The sequence below is a fragment of the Oncorhynchus gorbuscha genome, linkage group LG14 (assembly GCF_021184085.1).
Source record: "Oncorhynchus gorbuscha isolate QuinsamMale2020 ecotype Even-year linkage group LG14, OgorEven_v1.0, whole genome shotgun sequence".
Classification (NCBI taxonomy): Eukaryota; Metazoa; Chordata; class Actinopteri; order Salmoniformes; family Salmonidae; genus Oncorhynchus; species Oncorhynchus gorbuscha.
Window position 1 is genome coordinate 79,944,730 of NC_060186.1, and position 19,312 is coordinate 79,964,041.

At 45.1% G+C, this 19,312-nt stretch overlaps 1 protein-coding gene across 2 annotated transcripts in view; it reads left to right on the plus strand.

The window, feature by feature from the left end:
* Window positions 1-2,636: 2,636 nt before the first annotated feature.
* LOC123995462 (translation initiation factor eIF-2B subunit delta-like) overlaps window positions 2,637-19,312 on the plus strand; it is a 39,625-nt gene continuing 22,949 nt past the window's right edge. For both annotated transcript variants that reach the window (XM_046299093.1, XM_046299094.1), the window contains exons 1-5: window positions 2,637-2,731; window positions 3,120-3,157; window positions 14,720-14,888; window positions 15,433-15,657; window positions 19,096-19,178. In XM_046299093.1, the coding sequence (XP_046155049.1) occupies window positions 2,707-2,731; window positions 3,120-3,157; window positions 14,720-14,888; window positions 15,433-15,657; window positions 19,096-19,178 (540 nt within the window). In that variant the 5' untranslated portion in view covers window positions 2,637-2,706. The remainder of the gene's footprint in view (window positions 2,732-3,119; window positions 3,158-14,719; window positions 14,889-15,432; window positions 15,658-19,095; window positions 19,179-19,312) is intronic.

Sequence of the window (19,312 nt, forward strand, 5' to 3'; positions counted from 1 at the left end):
ACACACACACACACACATACACATATACACACACACACACACACACACACACACATATATACACACACACACACACACACACACACACACACACACACACACACACACACACACACACACACACACACACACACACACACACACACACACACACACACACACACACACACACACACACACACATATACACACACACACACACACACACACACACACACACACACACACACACACACACACACACACACACACACACACACACACACACACACACACACACACACATACACATACAGATATATATATACACACACACATACACACACACACACACACACACACACACACACACACACACACACACACACACACACACACACACACACACACACACACACACACACACACACACACACACACACACACACACATTTCTACCGTTCAAAAGTTTGCGGTCACTGAGAAATGTCCATTAAAATAACATCAAATTGATCCGAAATACAGTGTAGACATTGTTAATGTTGTAAATGACTATTGTAGCTGGAAACGGCTGACTTTTTAATGGAATATCTACATAGATGTACAGAGGCCCATTATCAGCAACAATCACTCCTGTGTTCCAATGGCACATTGTGTTAACTAATCCAAGTTTATCATTTTAAAAGGCTAACTGATCATTAGAAAACCCTTTTGCAATTATGTTGGTGTAACCGATGTGAAATGGCTAGTTTGCGGGATGCGCGATAATAGTGTTTCAATCGGTGAAGTCACTGATTGAAGTAGCTGTTCCCCCGCAAGGGCAGCCCCGCAAGGGCCGCTCCGCAAGGGCCGCCCCGCAAGGGCCGCGGCTTCCAGGGTGGCTGTTGCTGATGTGTGCAGAGGGTCCCTGGTTCGAGCCCAGGTAGGGCCGAGGAGAGGGACGGAAGCTAAATGGTTACATTAGTGTAGCAGATGTATGTTGTTCTCTCCTTGCGTTGTGTTTTCTCCAAATAAATCACATCAGCCAGTGGTCTGGGTCACGGTCTCTAAATAAATCACATCAGCCAGTGGTCTGGGTCACTGTCTCCAAATAAATCACATCAGCCAGTGGTCTGGGTCGCGGTCTCCAAATAAATCACATCAGCCAGTGGTCTGGGTCACGGTCTCCAAATAAATCACATCAGCCAGTGGTCTGGGTCACGGTCTTCTAATAAATCACATCAGCCAGTGGTCTGGGTCACGGTCTTCTAATAAATCACATCAGCCAGTGGTCCCAGTTGAGCATAATTTATTCCTGTTGCTGTTGTTAAATGGGAAACAGCAGGTTAGTTGTTCAGGGCTTAACGGTATTGATGGCTGTCGATGGCATTAATCTGTAGCATGAAGACAACTGTGTTAGCAGTGGGCTTGTGTGACCACTACATCGGTGTATGCTAGCTAACACACTTATTTACAGCAATCATATGCCAAAGCACATCCCAGAAAGCCCCTCAATCCCTCACAGGTACCATATACCCACACATGTATAAATCAGTAACGTACAGCAAACTTGTACACATTGTATAATATAAAACAGTATTCAGAACTTGACCCACCCCTTGCATCACATTTTCATACTGGGAAGACCTGACGTTCTCGATCTCCCCCTATCTGCAAGCGGGGGCCAATCACAACACACCTTATTGTCATCAGAGTTGAACCAACCAATAAGAATGCTTGAACATTAAATACACATTTCTTTAGAAGCAAGTGGAAACATAACCAACCCTGTTACGTTAGCACAGCTGAAAACTCTGGTCCTGATTAAAGAAGCAATACATCTGGCCTTCTTTAGACGAGTTGAGTATCTGGAGCATCAGCATGTGTGGGTTCGATTACAGGCTCAAAATGGCCAGAAACCAGGAAGACTTTCTTCCAAAACTCATCAGTCTATTCTTGTTCTGAGAAATGAAGGCTATTCCATGCAAGAAATTGCTAAGAAACTGAAGATCTGGTACAACGCTGTGTACTACTCCCTTCACAGAACAGATCAGACTGTTTCTAACCAGAATAGAAAGAGGAGTGTGAGGCTCCGGTGCACAACTGAACAAGAGGACAAGTATATTAGAGTGTCTAGTTTGAGAAACAGACGCCTCACAAGTCCTCAACTGGCAGCTTCATTAAATAGTACCCGCAAAACACCAGTCTCAACGTCAACAGTGAAGAGGCGACTCAGGGACGATGGCCTTCTAGGCAGAGTTGCAAAGAAAAAGTCATATCTCAGACTGGCCAATAAAAAGAAAAGATTAAGATGGGCAAAAGAAAACAGACACTGGACAGAGGAGTGTGTAAATTGAACCATTTTCCTGTCCTTTTAAGCATTCAAAATTTATAGAGTACTTTTGGGTGTCAGGGAAAATGTACGGAGTAAAAAAGTATATTTTCTTTAGGAATGTAGTGAAGTAAAAGTAAAAGTTGTCAAAAATATCAATTGTAAAGTACAGAACCCCCCCCCAAAAAAAATACTTAAGTAGTACTTTAAAGTACTTTACATTACTATCTATGAGAACCATGAATACGGGGAAGTCCGATGAGTGACAGTTTATTAAAAAAAATAATGAATATGCCCTCAACAAATACCTCATTTGTAGTTGCTTGTGAAACCGGTTAACGTCAACCGCAAGAGGGCGCTGTCTATTTCCTCCGCACTAATTCAGACGTGTATTTCCTGCTGAAACTATCGGAAACATGGCAGACTGTGGAGAACCGGGTGGTGAGTCTGAAAACAATGACAGCTGTCAATAAATACATCGACTATAGCTACAACTCCGGTTGAAATGTCACGGAATAAAACCTGACGTGTCAGCCTGTGTGACCTTTATAGTAAATGTTAACTCGCTACACCAGTCATTGTGGGTAGCTTCAGTCACCACCGTTTCATGTTACTGAGCCAACATTTAAACAATAAAATATAAATATTTCTTTAAAACAACACCCCCTAGTAAAAGTGCTATAGTTAGTTGTCCTGTAAGATATCGCCGTTTAACTAGGACATGGCTTGCTAGTAAGATGAAGAGAGCATTGTCCCAGCTGCATGCAGTAGGTAACTTTTACAGTCCTGTGTCATCCTCATCACCACACTGTCTTCATCGCCCTTACAGATGGCCCTGGCAACAAAGATGATATCACACGCTCAAAAGTAAGTCTTTTCAAAATACCGAGACAATGTAGCGAATGATTTTAAATCCGAGAATAAAACGACATGACATTGATATTTCTTATACAATATGTCGCGTCACTTTAGAGGAGGAGGGTGGAGGGGCCTGATGCACAGTCCTCTATGGACGCCCCTACTATAGAGCGCCTGGTTAAATTGTGCTTGGGAGTTCATGGGCTGTACTGGGCTGCACTGAGCTGTACTGGGCTGTACTGGGCTGCACTGGGCTGCACTGAGCTGTACTGGGCTGCACTGAGCTGTACTGGGCTGCACTGGGCTGCACTGAGCTGTACTGGGCTGTACTGGGCTGCACTGAGCTGTACTGGGCTGCACTGAGCTGTACTGGGCTGCACTGAGCTGTACTGGGCTGCACTGAGCTGTACTGGGGTTGGAACGCAATCAAAGTTACATTAAGAAACCATAGTGGCGGGCGTTTTAGATATGGGTCGAAAAACATACCTCAGTGCAGGGATGGGATTTGCCAGTGTCATGTTGCGTTGAACAACAAAGGAGCTGATTGGCTGACCAGTGCCATTCCAAAAAGGCTGCGGTGGCTACTGTTAGCGAGCATGAGGACGAAAAGGGTAGTTTTCTGGAGAGTAAAAACTGGCAGTATTTCAATCTTCTCAATGGAACAGTGCATTGAGGTACGTTTTCCTGACCCATGTCTAGCGCCGGCTCCACAGCGTGTAACCATGTGATTGTGTTCATACCCTCTAGTGCAGCTCAGTGTAAACAAGCGTATGGGTCGGTATTATCTTGAAAACCATTCTTCTCCATATGTAGAGTTTCGTTATTTATTTTAAATACTTTTTTATTTTACCTTTATTTAGTCGGTTAAGAACAAATTCTTATTTTCAATGACGGCCTGGGAACAGTGGGTTAACTGCCTTGTTCAGGGGGCAGAACGACAGATTTGTACCTTGTCAGCTCGGGGATTCGATCTAGCAACCTCTCGGTTACTAGTCCAACGTTCGAAACACTAGGCTACCCTGCCGCCCCTCCACTCTAACCACTAGGCTACCCTGCCGCCCCTCCACTCTAACCACTAGGCTACCCTGCCGCCCCTCCCCTCTAACCACTAGGCTACCCTGCCGCCCCTCCACTCTAACCACTAGGCTACGCTGCCGCCCCTCCACTCTAACCACTAGGCTACCCTGCCGCCCCTCCCCTCTAACCACTAGGCTACCCTGCCGCCCCTCCCCTCTAACCACTAGGCTACCCTGCCGCCCCCCCACTCTAACCACTAGGCTACCCTGCCGCCCCTCCACTCTAACCACTAGGCTACCCTGCCGTCCCTCCACTCTAACCACTAGGCTACCCTGCCGCCCCTCCACTCTAACCACTAGGCTACCCTGTCGCCCCTCCACTCTAACCACTAGGCTACCCTGCCGCCCTCCACTCTAACCACTAGGCTACCCTGCCGCCCCTCCACTCTAACCACTAGGCTACCCTGCCGCCCCTCCACTCTAACCACTAGGCTACCCTGCCGCCCCTCCACTCTAACCACTAGGCTACCCTGCCGCCCCTCCACTCTAACCACTAGGCTACCTACCCCTCTACACTCTAACCACTAGGCTACCCTGCCGCCCCTCCACTCTAACCACTAGGCTACCTACCCCTCTACACTCTAACCACTAGGCTACCCTGCCGCCCCTCCACTCTAACCACTAGGCTACCCTGCCGCCCCTCCACTCTAACCACTAGGCTACCCTGCCGCCTCTACACTCTAACCACTAGGCTACCCTGCCGCCCCTCCACTCTAACCACTAGGCTACCCTGCCGCCCCTCCACTCTAACCACTAGGCTACCCTGCCGCCCCATTCACACTGATGGCTACGTGTGAACTACAATTTCCCGACGCTGACGTGTCTCGAAATGTTAAAAAGACAATCCTCGCTTTCAAACCGGTTTTAAAAAACATAAGCTGATATATATATGCCCCTTATCTTTCATATCAGCGATATACACGTACTGTAGCAGTGTTGCACAGATCCACAAGCTGTGTGAGCCTCCAGTTTACCAACTTCCTCTCCAGCTACACACTGGTTTTCGGAGCATGCTAGATATTTACATTTAAAAAAATATCATATTTAACCTTTAAATTAACTAGGCAAGTCAGTTAAGAACAATTTCTTATTTACAATGACGGCCTACCAGAAGGCAAAAGGCCTCTCCTGCGGGGACGGGGGATTTTAATATTTTAAATTATATTACATTTTAATATCACGACAAGAGAGACAACGACATAGAGACCTAAGACGACAACATAGCATGGCGAGCAACACAGGAACACACAGCATGGCGAGCAACACATGAACACACAGCATGGCGAGCAACACATGAACACACAGCATGGCGAGCAACACATGAACACATAGCATGGCGAGCAACACAGGAACACACAGCATGGCGAGCAACACGGGAACACACAGCATGGCGAGCAACACAGGAACACACAGCATGGCGAGCAACACAGGAACACACAGCACGGCGAGCAACACAGGAACACACAGCACGGCGAGCAACACAGGAACACACAGCACGGCGAGCAACACAGGAACACACAGCATGGCGAGCAACACAGCTGCACACAAATTTGCTTCATTTTTAAATTGACATTTTTAGATAGCAAGTTAGCACAGGTGGCCACGTATGTCTTGTCTTTCTGTCTTCCATGAAAACAAGCGGATATGGCATGTGGGAACACTATAACCCTGGTTTGTTTAGCAACAAGACCGAATCATGCAGAACGGAAGGGTATTTGCTTAGATTGTTGACAACATGTAAACTATATTGCGTCTCCAAATGTTTATTGAAAACATAAATACATTTGCACAATGACCACTTGTTGTCTCTCAGATACATTGTTACAGTTGGTTAGTTAGCTCGCTAGTGTATTTTTGTTTTGTTGTTGTTGCCATATCAGCGTTGAAATGAAATTGAGTCAAAACACCTGAAAAAAAGACGTGGTATCGAGAACAAGATGAAACGAGTCGCTTACGATTCTCCACATGTCAGTGTCTAGTCGTCGTCGGTAGCCATCTGGCCAGTCCAGACTCACAACTCAGACTTCTGCCCCATTTTAAAAACGGGCGCATCGTTTTCGTGACTTCGGCAGCTAACCCATATATAAAGGTGTGTATCAATTTGACCTCATTTAATATATATATTTTTTTTAAATAAAAAAGATTATTTTATTTCCATCTGGGTGATATGAAAGATAAGGTGTTTATGATTCCAAAACCGTAACGCAAGCGATGCGTGTTAATGTTCAGACTGAGCGTTTGGGGCTTTTAACAAAACTCAACCGTACTAAAATTGAGTCAGGAACAAGGGCTAGGTCCGTATCTACTGGCTTAGGAGCATTTAATATATATATATATATATATATATATCAATGGTTTAACTAGTGAGAAATATGTGTGAGTATTGAAAATATCTGTGCGTTTGCTTCATTTACTGTCATCCCAAATTTAAGATATAGAATTATTTTGTCATATCTAATTAAATCTACACTGAGTGGACAAAACATTAAGAACACCTTCCTAATATTGAGTTGCAGCCCCCTTTTGCCCTCAGAACAGCCTCAATTCGTCAGGACATGGACTCCACAAGGTGTTGAACGCGTTTCACAGGGATGCTGGCCCCATGTTGACTACAACGCTTCCCACAGTTGTGTCCAGTTGGCTGGATGTCGTTTGGGTGGTGGACCATTTTTGATACACACAGGAAACAGTCCCTTCATCTACACTGATTTTGAAGTGGATTTAACAAGTGACATCAATAAGGGATCGTGACTTTTTACCTGGTCAGTCTGTGTCGTAGAAAGGTGTTCCTAATGTTTTGTATACTCAGTGTAACATCGCACAAGCTGATGTTTAGACCACAGCAAGGGAATTGCACAGCATTTTTTGTTTGTTGCCGCAGATAAAAGTTTATAGTCAACACGATGACACAAGATCAATTGCTTTAAAACGGATCAATATCTTTGGTTCTGTACTGTTGATTTTTGTTATGTGCGCTGGGGGGGACTTTCAGAATGTAGCTATAATTGTCTTAAATGATGTCTATAATTCGGGGTGGTCTCGCTATTAAAGGTGAAAACGTGATTTTTTAAAAATGATTTGGATTATATATAGCAGAAATCACCAATGGGTTTTGCCTAGTGGTTAGAGCGCTGGACTAGTAACCGAAAGGTTGCAAGTTCAAATCCCCGAGCTGACAAGGTACAAATATGTTGTTCTGCCCCTGAACAGGCAGTTAAGCCACTGTTTCTAGGCCGTCATTGAAAATAAGAATTTGTTCTCAACTGCCTTGCCAAGTTAAATAAAGGTCAAATAAAATATTAATTGTCACATGTGCTAAACATTTTCTTCTTGTCCCTTTGTTTATGGGTAAAACCCATTTCGAATTCAATCACTTGTTGGCTCCTTTTTGATTTGTACAAAACCTTCCATACATATTTCAGTGTTTCCCCTAGGAGTGACAAAGGTAGCGAGAACGACTTCTGGTGACTTAAAAAAAAAAATGTTAAATTGTTCCACTCCAAAATGAATGAACATTTTAATCATGTTGACACCTATCTGAAATAAATAACTGATGTGGGCCACTTGACTTTAGGTAGATGATGAGGCACAAGCGCCGGCTTACGACTCGCGGTCATCTTTCAATCACCCACGTGTGTGTATATGCTCCTAAAAACCAATGAGGAGATGGGAGAGGCGGGACTTGCAACGCGTCAGGCGTAGTAGTGTGTAGTGTGTCTATGTGTAGTGTGTCTATGTGTAGTGTGTCTATGTGTAGTGTGTCTATGTGTAGTGTGTCTATGTGTAGTGTGTCTATGTGTAGTGTGTCTATGTGTAGTGTGTCTATGTGTCTATGTGTAGTGTGTCTATGTGTCTATGTGTAGTGTGTCTATGTGTCTATGTGTAGTGTGCCTATGTGTCTATGTGTAGTGTGCCTATGTGTAGTGTGCCTATGTGTAGTGTGTCTATGTGTAGGGTGTCTATGTGTGTGTAGTGTGTGTCTATTGTAATATGTGAATGTCTTTATGTGTAGACACAGTTTCAGGGCTATTTTAGTGACTGGCTACGCAGACAGCGCTATCGACACGCGAGAGGTTTGGAGGAAATGATTGGATACCATGTATCCTCAGTATGTTGTTGTTGCATTGTCAAGAAGGAACCTGTAAGTAAACATGTATACCATCCATATCCTGTACATACAACTAATAATGGAGAGTTTCAATTTCCTTGGTGTCCACAATCACTAACAAACTATCATGGTCCAAACACACCGAGACAGTCGTGACGAGAACACCTTTTGAGAAACAGACACCTCGCAAGTTCTCAACTGGCAGCTTCATTAAATAAATAATACCCGCAAAACACCAGTCTCAACGTCAACAGTGAAGAGGCTCTGACTGGCTGGCAGATGCTGGCCTTGGGATGCTGGCCTTCTAGGCAGAGTTCCTCTGTCCAGTCTCAACGTCAACAGTGAAGAGGTGACTCTGGGATGCTGGCCTTATAGGCAGAGTTCCTCTGTCCAGTGTCTGTGTTGTTTTGCCGATCTTAATATTTTCTTTTTATTGGCTTTTTCTTTGCAACTCTGCCTAGAAGGCCAGCATCCCGGAGTCACCTCTTCACTGTTGACATAGACTGGTGTTTTGTGGGTATTATTTAATGAAGCTACCAGTTGAGGACTTGTGAGGCGTCTGTTTCTCAAACTAGACACTATTGTGCTCAGTTGTGCATCGGGGCCTCCCACTCCTCTTTCTATTCTGGTTAGAGCTGACCCTGTATATAGCTACTGTCCCTGTATATAACTACTGTCCCTGTATATAGCTACTGACCCTGGAACTGACCCTGTATATAGCTACTGACCCTGTATATAGCTACTGTCCCTGTATATAACTACTGTCCCTGTATATAGCTACTGACCCTGTATATAGCTACTGACCTTGTATATAGCTACTGACCCTGTATATAGCTACTGACCCTGTATATAGCTACTGACCCTGTATATAACTACTGTCCCTGTATATAGCTACTGACCCTGTATATAGCTACTGACCCTGTATATAACTACTGACCCTGTATATAGCTACTGACCCTGTATATAACTACTGACCCTGTATATAGCTACTGACCCTGTATATAGCTACTGACCCTGTATATAACTACTGTCCCTGTATATAACTACTGTCCCTGTATATAACTACTGTCCCTGTATATAGCTACTGACCCTGGAACTGACCCTGTATATAACTACTGACCCTGTATATAGCTACTGACCCTGGAACTGACCCTGTATATAGCTACTGACCCTGTATATAACTACTGACCCTGGAACTGTCCCTGTATATAGCTACTGACCCTGGAACTGACCCTGTATATAGCTACTGACCCTGTATATAGCTACTGACCCTGTATATAGCTACTGACCCTGGAACTGTCCCTGTATATAGCTACTGACCCTGGAACTGTCCCTGTATATAGCTACTGACCCTGGAACTGACCCTGTATATAGCTACTGACCCTGTATATAACTACTGACCCTGTATATAGCTACTGACCCTTGTATATAGCTACTGACCCTGGAACTGTCCCTGTATATAACTACTGACCCTGTATATAGCTACTGACCCTGTATATAACTACTGACCCTGTATATAGCTACTGTCCCTGTATATAGCTACTGACCCTGTATATAGCTACTGACCCTGGAACAGACCCTGTATATAACTACTGACCCTGTATATAGCTACTGACCCTGGAACAGACCCTGTATATAACTACTGACCATGTATATAGCTACTGACCCTGTATATAGCTACTGTCCCTGTATATAGCTACTGTCCCTGTATATAACTACTGACCCTGTATATAACTACTGACCCTGTATATAGCTACTGACCCTGGAACTGTCCCTGTATATAGCTACTGACCCTGTATATAACTACTGACCCTGTATATAGCTACTGACCCTGGAACTGTCCCTGTATATAACTACTGACCCTGTATATAGCTACTGACCCTGTATATAGCTACTGTCCCTGTATATAACTACTGTCCCTGTATATAGCTACTGACCCTGTATATAGCTACTGTCCCTGTATATAACTACTGACCCTGGAACTGTCCCTGTATATAACTACTGACCCTGTATATAACTACTGACCCTGTATATAGCTACTGACCCTGTATATAGCTACTGTCCCTGTATATAGCTACTGACCCTGTATATAACTACTGACCCTGTATATAGCTACTGACCCTGTATATAACTACTGACCCTGTATATAACTACTGACCCTGTATATAGCTACTGACCCTGTATATAACTACTGACCCTGTATATAACCACTGACCACTGACCCTGTATATAGCTACTGTCCCTGTATATAGCTACTGACCCTGTATATAGCTACTGACCCTGTATATAACTACTGACCCTGTATATAGCTACTGACCCTGTATATAACTACTGACCCTGGAACTGTCCCTGTATATAGCTACTGACCCTGGAACTGTCCCTGTATATAACTACTGACCCTGTATATAGCTACTGACCCTGTATATAGCTACTGTCCCTGTATATAGCTACTGACCCTGGAACTGTCCCTGTATATAGCTACTGACCCTGGAACTGTCCCTGTATATAACTACTGACCCTGGAACTGTCCCTGTATATAACTACTGACCCTGGAACTGTCCCTGTATATAGCTACTGACCCTGGAACTGTCCCTGTATATAACTACTGACCCTGTATATAGCTACTGACCCTGGAACTGTCCCTGTATATAGCTACTGACCCTGTATATAACTACTGACCCTGTATATAGCTACTGACCCTGTAGCTGACCCTGTATATAGCTACTGACCCTGGAACTGACCCTGTATATAGCTACTGACCCTGTATATAGCTACTGACCCTGGAACTGTCCCTGTATATAGCTACTGACCCTGTATATAGCTACTGACCCTGTATATAGCTACTGACCCTGTATATAACTACTGACCCCGGAACTGACCCTGTATATAACTACTGACCCTGTATATAGCTACTGATCCTGGAACTGACACTGTATATAACTACTGACCCTGTATATAGCTACTGACCCTGGAACTGACCCTGTATATAGCTACTGACCCTGGAACTGACCCTGTATATAGCTACTGACCCTGTATATAGCTACTGACCCTGTATATAGCTACTGACCCTGTATATAGCTACTGACCCTGTATATAACTACTGTCCCTGTATATAGCTACTGACCCTGGAACTGACCCTGTATATAACTACTGACCCTGTATATAGCTACTGACCCTCTATATAGCTACTGTCTCTGTATATAGCTACTGACCCTGTATATAACTACTGACCCTGTATATAGCTACTGACCCTGTATATAGCTACTGACCCTGTATATAGCTACTGACCCTGTATATAGCTACTGCGTCTGCTAAATGACTTAAATGTAAATGTAAATGTCCCTGTATATAGCTACTGACCTTGTATATAGCTACTGACCCTGTATATAACTACTGACCCTGTATATAGCTACTGACCCTGTATATAACTACTGACCCTGTATATAGCTACTGTCCCTGTATATAGCTACTGTCCCTGTATATAGCTACTGACCCTGTATATAGCTACAGACCCTGTATATAGCTACAGACCCTGTATATAACTACTGACCCTGTATATAACTACTGACCCTGTATATAACTACTGACCCTGTATATAACTACTGACCCTGTATATAGCTACTGACCCTGGAACTGACCCTGTATATAGCTACTGACCCTGTATATAGCTACTGACCCTGTATATAGCTACTGACCCTGTATATAGCTACTGACCCTGTATATAGCTACTGTATATAACTACGACCCTGTATAAATGACTTAAATGTAAATGTAAATGTCCCTGTATATAGCTACTGACCCTGTATATAACTACTGACCCTGTATATAACTACAGACCCTGTATATAACTACTGACCCTGTATATATAACTACTGACCCTGTATATAGCTACTGACCCTGTATATAGCTACTGACCCTGTATATAACTACTGACCCTGTATATAACTACTGACCCTGTATATAACTACTGACCCTGTATATAACTACTGACCCTGTATATAACTACTGACCCTGTATATAACTACTGACCCTGTATATAGCTACTGTATATAACTACTGACCCTGTATATAACTACTGACCCTGTATATAACTAACTGACCCTGTATATAACTACTGACCCTGTATATAACTACTGACCCTGTATATAACTACTCAAATCAATCAAATCAAATCAAATTTATTCATATAGCCCTTCGTACATCAGCTGATATCTCAAAGTGCTGTACAGAAACCCAGCCTAAAACCCCAAACAGCAAACAATGCAGGTGTAAAAGCACGGTGGCTAGGAAAAACTCCCTAGAAAGGCCAAAACCTAGGAAGAAACCTAGAGAGGAACCGGGCTATGTGGGGTGGCCAGTCCTCTTCTGGCTGTGCCGGGTAGAGATTATAACAGAACATGACCAAGATGTTCAAATGTTCATAAATGACCAGCATGGTCGAATAATAGTAAGGCAGAACAGTTGAAACTGGAGCAGCAGCACAGTCAGGTGGACTGGGGACAGCAAGGAGCCATCATGTCAGGTAGTCCTGGGGCACGGTCCTAGGGCTCAGGTCAGTTGAAACTGGAGCAGCAGCATGGCCAGGTGGACTGGGGACAGCAAGGAGTCATCATGTCAGGTAGTCCTGGGGCATGGTCCTAGGGCTCAGGTCCTCCGAGAGAGAGAAAGAAAGAGAGAAGGAGAGAATTATAGAACGCACACTTAGATTCACACAGGACACCTGAATAGGACAGGAGAAGTACTCCAGATAAACAAACTGACCCTAGCCCCCCGACACATAAACTACTGACCCTGTATATAACTACTGACCCTGTATATAACTACTGACCCTGTATATAGCTACTGACCCTGGAACTGACCCTGTATATAACTACTGACCCTGTATATAGCTACTGGCCCTGTATATAGCTACTGACCCTGTATATAGCTACTGTCCCTGTATATAACTACTGACCCTGTATATAACTACTGTATATAACTACTGACCCTGTATATAACTACTGACCCTGTATATAACTACTGGCCCTGTATATAGCTACTGACCCTGTATATAACTACTGACCCTGTATATAACTACTGACCCTGTATATAACTGACCCTGTATATAACTACTGACCCTGTATATAACTACTGACCCTGTATATAACTACTGACCCTGTATATAACTACTGACCCTGTATATAACTACTGACCCTGTATATAACTACTGACCCTGTATATAACTACTGTATATAACTACTGACCCTGTATATAACTACTGGCCCTGTATATAGCTACTGACCCTGTATATAACTACTGACCCTGTATATAACTACTGACCCTGTATATAACTACTGACCCTGTATATAACTACTGACCCTGTATATAACTACTGACCCTGTATATAACTACTGACCCTGTATATAGCTACTGACCCTGTATATAACTACTGACCCTGTATATAACTACTGACCCTGTAACTGTCCCTGTATATAACTACTGACCCTGTATATAACTACTGTATATAACTACTGACCCTGTATATAACTACTGACCCTGTATATAACTACTGACCCTGTATATAACTACTGACCCTGTATATAACTACTGACCCTGTATATAACTACTGACCCTGTATATAACTACTGTATATAACTACTGACCCTGTATATAACTACTGACCCTGTATATAACTACTGACCCTGGAACTGTCCCTGTATATAACTACTGACCCTGTATATAACTACTGTATATAACTACTGACCCTGTATATAACTACTGACCCTGTATATAACTACTGGCCCTGTATATAGCTACTGACCCTGTATATAACTACTGACCCTGTATATAACTACTGACCCTGTATATAACTACTGACCCTGTATATAACTACTGACCCTGTATATAACTACTGGCCCTGTATATAACTACTGACCCTGTATATAACTACTGACCCTGTATATAACTACTGACCTACTGACCCCTGTATATAACTGGAACTGTCCCTGTATATAACTACTGACCCTGTATATAACTACCCCCTGTATATAACTACTGACCCTGTATATAACTACTGACCCTGTATATAACTACTGACCCTGTATATAACTACTGACCCTGTATATAACTACTGACCCTGTATATAACTACTGACCCTGTATATAACTACTGACCCTGTATATAACTACTGACCCTGTATATAACTACTGACCCTGTATATAACTACTGACCCTGTATATAACTACTGACCCTGTATATAACTACTGACCCTGTATATAGCTACTGACCCTGTATATAACTACTGACCCTGATAAACATGTATGGAAAGTTTAGTTTCAATCAAAAGGGATGCTGTCAAACAAAGTGATTTGAATTCAACTGCATTTCCCCTTTCACCCCACCTCCTAGAATGAAGGCAAGGAGTTGACCAAAGAGGAGAAGCAACGTCTGAGGAAACAGAAGAAACAACAGAAGAAACAGAAGGAAAAGAAGAATGAAAAGGGCCCGTCAGAAACAGAGAAGGACAAGACACCGGTCTCCCTGTTGCCACCACCACCACCTGTGGCAACACAGAAAGGTGTGGTGTTCTAGCCTGGTCTAAGGCTTATTGATGAACATCATCAGAGTGGGTCTGATTAGGATCCCTGGTTTTCCTGAAATTCTGGTTGAAGGTTTCCTGGAATCAGGAGGGAATTATGCCCAGGACATCTGGATTCTTCAACCGGGATTTCTGGAAAACCAGGGAATTTATTCAACGTTCAAAGGTCTGATTGTATCATTTTAAATATCTTTGAAAAACAAATATATTTAAAGATTTTCCTGTCATGTTGTCCAGAGCCAGAAATGGCACGTTGAAAAAGGTTTTAGATTCAATTCAAACAAACCTTTTGTTTCATCACAAAACCGGAGAGCAACCTTTGTCCAGTGACGTCCCCAAAGCATATTGCATGGAACAAACATTTAAATGACCTACAACAAGTTAGCATTCCTGTCATTTTCAGTTCGTTGTTGTTTACTAATTTTCATAAACTGCTAGCTTTGTCATTGGTCTATTTATCTATCATTCATGGTTCCTCCATCCACTTCATTGGTCCGTTCACCTCGTCTGTCTGTTTCCCCAGCTCCCTCAGCATTGCCTGCCCCTGTCTCTGCACCAATACCTGTGCCTGCCTCAGCTCCCTTCCACTCCTCTCCCGCACCCTCCCCGGCAGACAAGCCAGCCAAGAGCAAAGCTGAGCTGAAGGCAGAGAGGAGAGCCAGGCAGGAGACTGACAGAGCCGCTAAACAACCAGGCTCCTCGTCCTCCGGCATCAAGAACAAAGTCCCTCTCAGTGAACTGAACCCAGGTACAACAGGACCTCTGTTGATTTATAATGTATCATTTGATGAACTTTGTTTCAGAGGGGAAGTTTGACTTGGACAATTAGAGCTCTGCTGCTTCCACATATTGGTAAATACGTAGTCAATTGATACAACATCCATAGAATACCCACCCCTCCCCCCCCATCCCACCCACGCAAAAACAAATTAGTTCATGCCAGGGCAGGCTGTGACCAGGGGGCAGTTCATTAGTTCAGGCCAGGCTGTGACTAGGGGGCAGTTCATTAGTTCAGGCTGTGACCAGGGGGCAGTTCATTAGTTCAGGCCAGGCTGTGACTAGGGGGCAGTTCATTAGTTCAGGCTGTGACTAGGGGGCAGTTCATTAGTTCAGGCTGTGACTAGGGGCAGTTCATTAGTTCAGGCCAGGCTGTGACCAGGGGGCAGTTCATTAGTTCAGGCTGTGACTAGGGGGCAGTTCATTAGTTCAGGCTGTGACTAGGGGGCAGTTCATTAGTTCAGGCTGTGACTAGGGGCAGTTCATTAGTTCAGGCCAGGCTGTGACTAGGGGGCAGTTCATTAGTTCAGGCTGTGACTAGGGGCAGTTCATTAGTTCAGGCTGTGACTAGGGGGCAGTTCATTAGTTCAGGCTGTGACTAGGGGCAGTTCATTAGTTCAGGCCAGGCTGTGACTAGGGGGCAGTTCATTAGTTCAGGCTGTGACTAGGGGCAGTTCATTAGTTCAGGCCAGGCTGTGACCAGGGGGCAGTTCATTAGTTCAGGCTGTGACTAGGGGGCAGTTCATTAGTTCAGGCTGTGACTAGGGGGCAGTTCATTAGTTCAGGCTGTGACTAGGGGCAGTTCATTAGTTCAGGCCAGGCTGTGACTAGGGGGCAGTTCATTAGTTCAGGCCAGGCTGTGACTAGGGGGCAGTTCATTAGTTCAGGCCAGGCTGTAACCAGGGGGCAGTTCATTAGTTCAGGCCAGGCTGTGACCAGGGGGCAGTTCATTAGTTCAGGCTGTGACTAGGGGGCAGTTCATTAGTTCAGGCTGTGACTAGGGGCAGTTCATTAGTTCAGGCCAGGCTGTGACCAGGGGGCAGTTCATTAGTTCAGGCTGTGACTAGGGGGCAGTTCATTAGTTCAGGCTGTGACTGTGACTAGGGGCAGTTCATTAGTTCAGGCTGTGACTAGGGGGCAGTTCATTAGTTCAGGCTGTGACTAGGGGGCAGTTCATTAGTTCAGGCTGTGACTAGGGGGCAGTTCATTAGTTCAGGCTGTGACTAGGGGGCAGTTCATTAGTTCAGGCTGTGACTAGGGGGCAGTTCATTAGTTCAGGCTGTGACTAGGGGGCAGTTCATTAGTTCAGGCTGTGACTAGGGGGCAGTTCATTAGTTCAGGCCAGGCTGTGACTAGGGGGCAGTTCATTAGTTCAGGCTGTGACTAGGGGGCAGTTCATTAGTTCAGGCTGTGACTAGGGGCAGTTCATTAGTTCAGGCCAGGCTGTGACTAGGGGCAGTTCATTAGTTCAGGCTGTGACTAGGGGGCAGTTCATTAGTTCAGGCTGTGACTAGGGGCAGTTCATTAGTTCAGGCCAGGCTGTGACTAGGGGCAGTTCATTAGTTCAGGCCAGGCTGTGACTAGGGGGCAGTTCATTAGTTCAGGCTGTGACTAGGGGGCAGTTCATTAGTTCAGGCTGTGACTAGGGGCAGTTCATTAGTTCAGGCCAGGCTGTGACTAGGGGCAGTTCATTAGTTCAGGCCAGGCTGTGACTAGGGGGCAGTTCATTAGTTCAGGCCAGGCTGTGACTAGGGGCAGTTCATTAGTTCAGGCCAGGCTGTGACTAGGGGCAGTTCATTAGTTCAGGCCAGGCTGTGACTAGGGGGCAGTTCATTAGTTCAGGCTGTGACTAGGGGCAGTTCATTAGTTCAGGCCAGGCTGTGACTAGGGGGCAGTTCATTAGTTCAGGCTGTGACTAGGGGGCAGTTCATTAGTTCAGGCTGTGACTAGGGGCAGTTCATTAGTTCAGGCTGCGACTAGGGGCAGTTCATTAGTTCAGGCTGTGACTAGGGGGCAGTTCATTAGTTCAGGCCAGGCTGTGACTAGGGGGCAGTTCATTAGTTCAGGCCAGGCTGTAACCAGGGGGCAGTTCATTAGTTCAGGCTGTGACTAGGGGCAGTTCATTAGTTCAGGCCAGGCTGTGACCAGGGGGCAGTTCATTAGTTCAGGCTGTGACTAGGGGGCAGTTCATTAGTTCAGGCTGTGACTAGGGGGCAGTTCATTAGTTCAGGCTGTGACTAGGGGGCAGTTCATTAGTTCAGGCCAGGCTGTGACTAGGGGGCAGTTCATTAGTTCAGGCCAGGCTGTGACTAGGGGGCAGTTCATTAGTTCAGGCTGTGACTAGGGGGCAGTTCATTAGTTCAGGCTGTGACTAGGGGGCACTTCATTATTTCAGGCTGTGACTAGGGGGCAGTTCATTAGTTCAGGCCAGGCTGTGACCAGGGGGCAGTTCATTAGTTCAGGCTGTGACTAGGGGGCAGTTCATTAGTTCAGGCTGCGACTAGGGGGCAGTTCATTAGTTCAGGCTGTGACTAGGGGCAGTTCATTAGTTCAGGCTGTGACTAGGGGGCAGTTCATTAGTTCAGGCTGTGACTAGGGGGCAGTTCATTAGTTCAGGCTGTGACTAGGGGGCAGTTCATTAGTTCAGGCTGTGACTAGGGGGCAGTTCATTAGTTCAGGCTGTGACTAGGGGGCAGTTCATTAGTTCAGGCTGTGACTAGGGGCAGTTCATTAGTTCAGGCTGTGACTAGGGGCAGTTCATTAGTTCAGGCCAGGCTGTGACTAGGGGGCAGTTCATTAGTTCAGGCTGCGACTAGGGGGCAGTTCATTAGTTCAGGCTGTGACTAGGGGGCAGTTCATTAGTTCAGGTTGTGACTAGGGGGCAGTTCATTAGTTCAGGTTGTGACCAGGGGGCAGTTCATTAGTTCAGGCTGTGACTAGGGGGCAGTTCATTAGTTCAGGTTGTGACCAGGGGGCAGTTCATTAGTTCAGGCTGAGGCTGTGACTAGGGGGCAGTTCATTAGTTCAGGCCAGGCTGTGACTAGGGGGCAGTTCATTAGTTCAGGCCAGGCTGTGACTAGGGGGCAGTTCATTAGTTCAGGCTGTGACTAGGGGGCAGTTCATTAGTTCAGGCTGTGACTAGGGGGCAGTTCATTAGTTTAGGCTGTGACTAGGGGGCACTTCATTAGTTTAGGCCAGGCTGTGACCAGGGGGCAGTTCATTAGTTTAGGCCAGGCTGTGACCAGGGGGCACTTCCACATTCCATGGAGGGCCTAATGTGAGGGGAGTTCCTTACCAAATTGTGACCTTAATTCATCAATCGAGTACAAGGGAGTAGTACTCTACATATTGCTGCCGTTGTAGTTGGTATGTTTTCAACGATCATTTGTTGCTTCCTGTCCCCTGTTAGTGGTGAAGAGACTTCCTGAACATGTCCAAGTGAACGACCCTGCAGTGGTGAAACGACTGGCCAAGAAGTTGGAGAGACAACAGGTTTGTGGCAATGTTATTGTCCTTCCACAATGTGCTGCTCTGTTTTCATCAAGGCACTGCTTGACTGATTTACCTCTGAGATTAGCCGTCTCAGTAGATCGTCAGAGTGTTTCCCTTGTATTATTAGGGGAAAC